Source organism: Elephantulus edwardii, unplaced genomic scaffold (genome assembly GCF_000299155.1).
Source record: "Elephantulus edwardii isolate Elephantulus edwardi_28Jun2011 unplaced genomic scaffold, EleEdw1.0 scaffold00237, whole genome shotgun sequence".
Taxonomy (NCBI): Eukaryota; Metazoa; Chordata; class Mammalia; order Macroscelidea; family Macroscelididae; genus Elephantulus; species Elephantulus edwardii.
In genome coordinates, this window is record NW_006399987.1 from 1,406,079 (window position 1) to 1,407,455 (window position 1,377).

General features: G+C 52.7%; 1 protein-coding gene across 1 annotated transcript in view; it reads left to right on the top strand.

Moving 5' to 3' along the window:
* The first annotated feature begins 307 nt into the window (after nucleotides 1-307).
* The window catches only part of LOC102851080 (zinc finger protein 709-like), a 24,466-nt gene continuing 23,396 nt past the window's right edge, over nucleotides 308-1,377 (top strand). The window contains exon 1 of the mRNA XM_006898830.1: nucleotides 308-812. Within this exon, the coding sequence (XP_006898892.1) occupies nucleotides 308-812 (505 nt within the window). The remainder of the gene's footprint in view (nucleotides 813-1,377) is intronic.

The following is a 1,377-nucleotide window of genomic DNA, read 5'->3' on the forward strand; positions in this document are numbered from 1 at the left end:
GATAGAAAAAGAGGAAGAAGAATGAGTTCTAGTGCTGGAGAACAGTATTGACTATACCATTGACTGCTCCTGGAGAGGATGAAGCCAGGCTCTCCTTGGAGGCAAGCATTTTGAAGTCTGACATGCTTTGGGCATGTTACAAGGAAGGACAGACGTAATGCTTGGAAGGGACGAGTGACAGTGCAAAAGACGAAGACCCTGGATGAGATGAATTGAATCAATAACTGGGATAATGGGGAAATAGGTGTGTCAGAGAAAGCGAGACTGGCTCAAAATTGAGCAGGGTTCAGAGCTGTTTGTACGTAGGATGGCTACGAATCCCAAGCGATTCGATGGCACAGAACAGTTCAAGTTCAAGGGGCTGTCCAGAATGTCATGGCCACGAGGGGGCGCCTCCGCATCCTCGTGGAATCAGCCCCGCCTCCCTCACGCGGCGGCTTCGAGCTCCGAAGCGAAAGTGCGCGTGCGCAGCGGGCGTCCCTGTTGGGTAGCGGTCCTGGCCGGTGTGTTAGGTCCAGCTTCGGTGCGGTGGCCTCTGGGCCTGCGGCTGTCCGGATGCCCCTCGCCGGACAGGGAGACCAGTGCGGGTTTCAGGGGACAAGATCTGTTGTCTGATGTAGTCCCGGCCTCGCTGGCAGGTCCCGAGGACATCCCCCCCAACTCCAAGCTGGACTCCGCCCAGAGCCTCACCCCCCCTGCGCCATTGCCGGTTTCCGCTGCCTGGGACGCGGCTGCACGAGTGACTGACAGTCTGTCCAGTCCCGCGCCCACCGGCCTGTCCCGCGCCCACCAGCTCCGCGGCTTCTCTCCAGGTAGGTGGGGTGGTCGGTTGTTGTCAAGTGCGGTGGAATCAGTCCTTGCTCACAGCGATCGATCCTATTTACAACAGAAGGAAACCTGACCGGTCCTGTGCCCACCTCACACTCCCCGCTGTGTTTAAACCCATTATTGCCGCAGCTAAGTCAGTCCAGCCCCTCGTCGCTCACCCTTGGCCAAGCATAGTGTCCTTTTGCAGGCGCTGTCCTCTCCTGGTCTCGAGTGGTCCAAAGTCTGCGAGAAGTGGTTGCCAATAGCGAATTGGAGGTGCTGCCCCTTTCTTTTTTTAATTAATTTTAATGAAAGTTTACAGAGACTTTGGATTTCCTTGCATTCATTGTTGTACTTTTCTCCTTGCCCAACCACCCCCAGTTTGTTCTTCTCTTTGAAAAGTAAAAGTCTTTCATTGTTATACAATCCCTCCCCCCAAGTCCACTCCACTATTCTGCCTTTATTCTGGACTCTTACCATGTTAATAATTCCTAATCATATATCCCTTTTAGACAGTTTTCTCCCTCATCTGTTTCAATGCAGTATACATTATTTTTTTATTAATTTTAA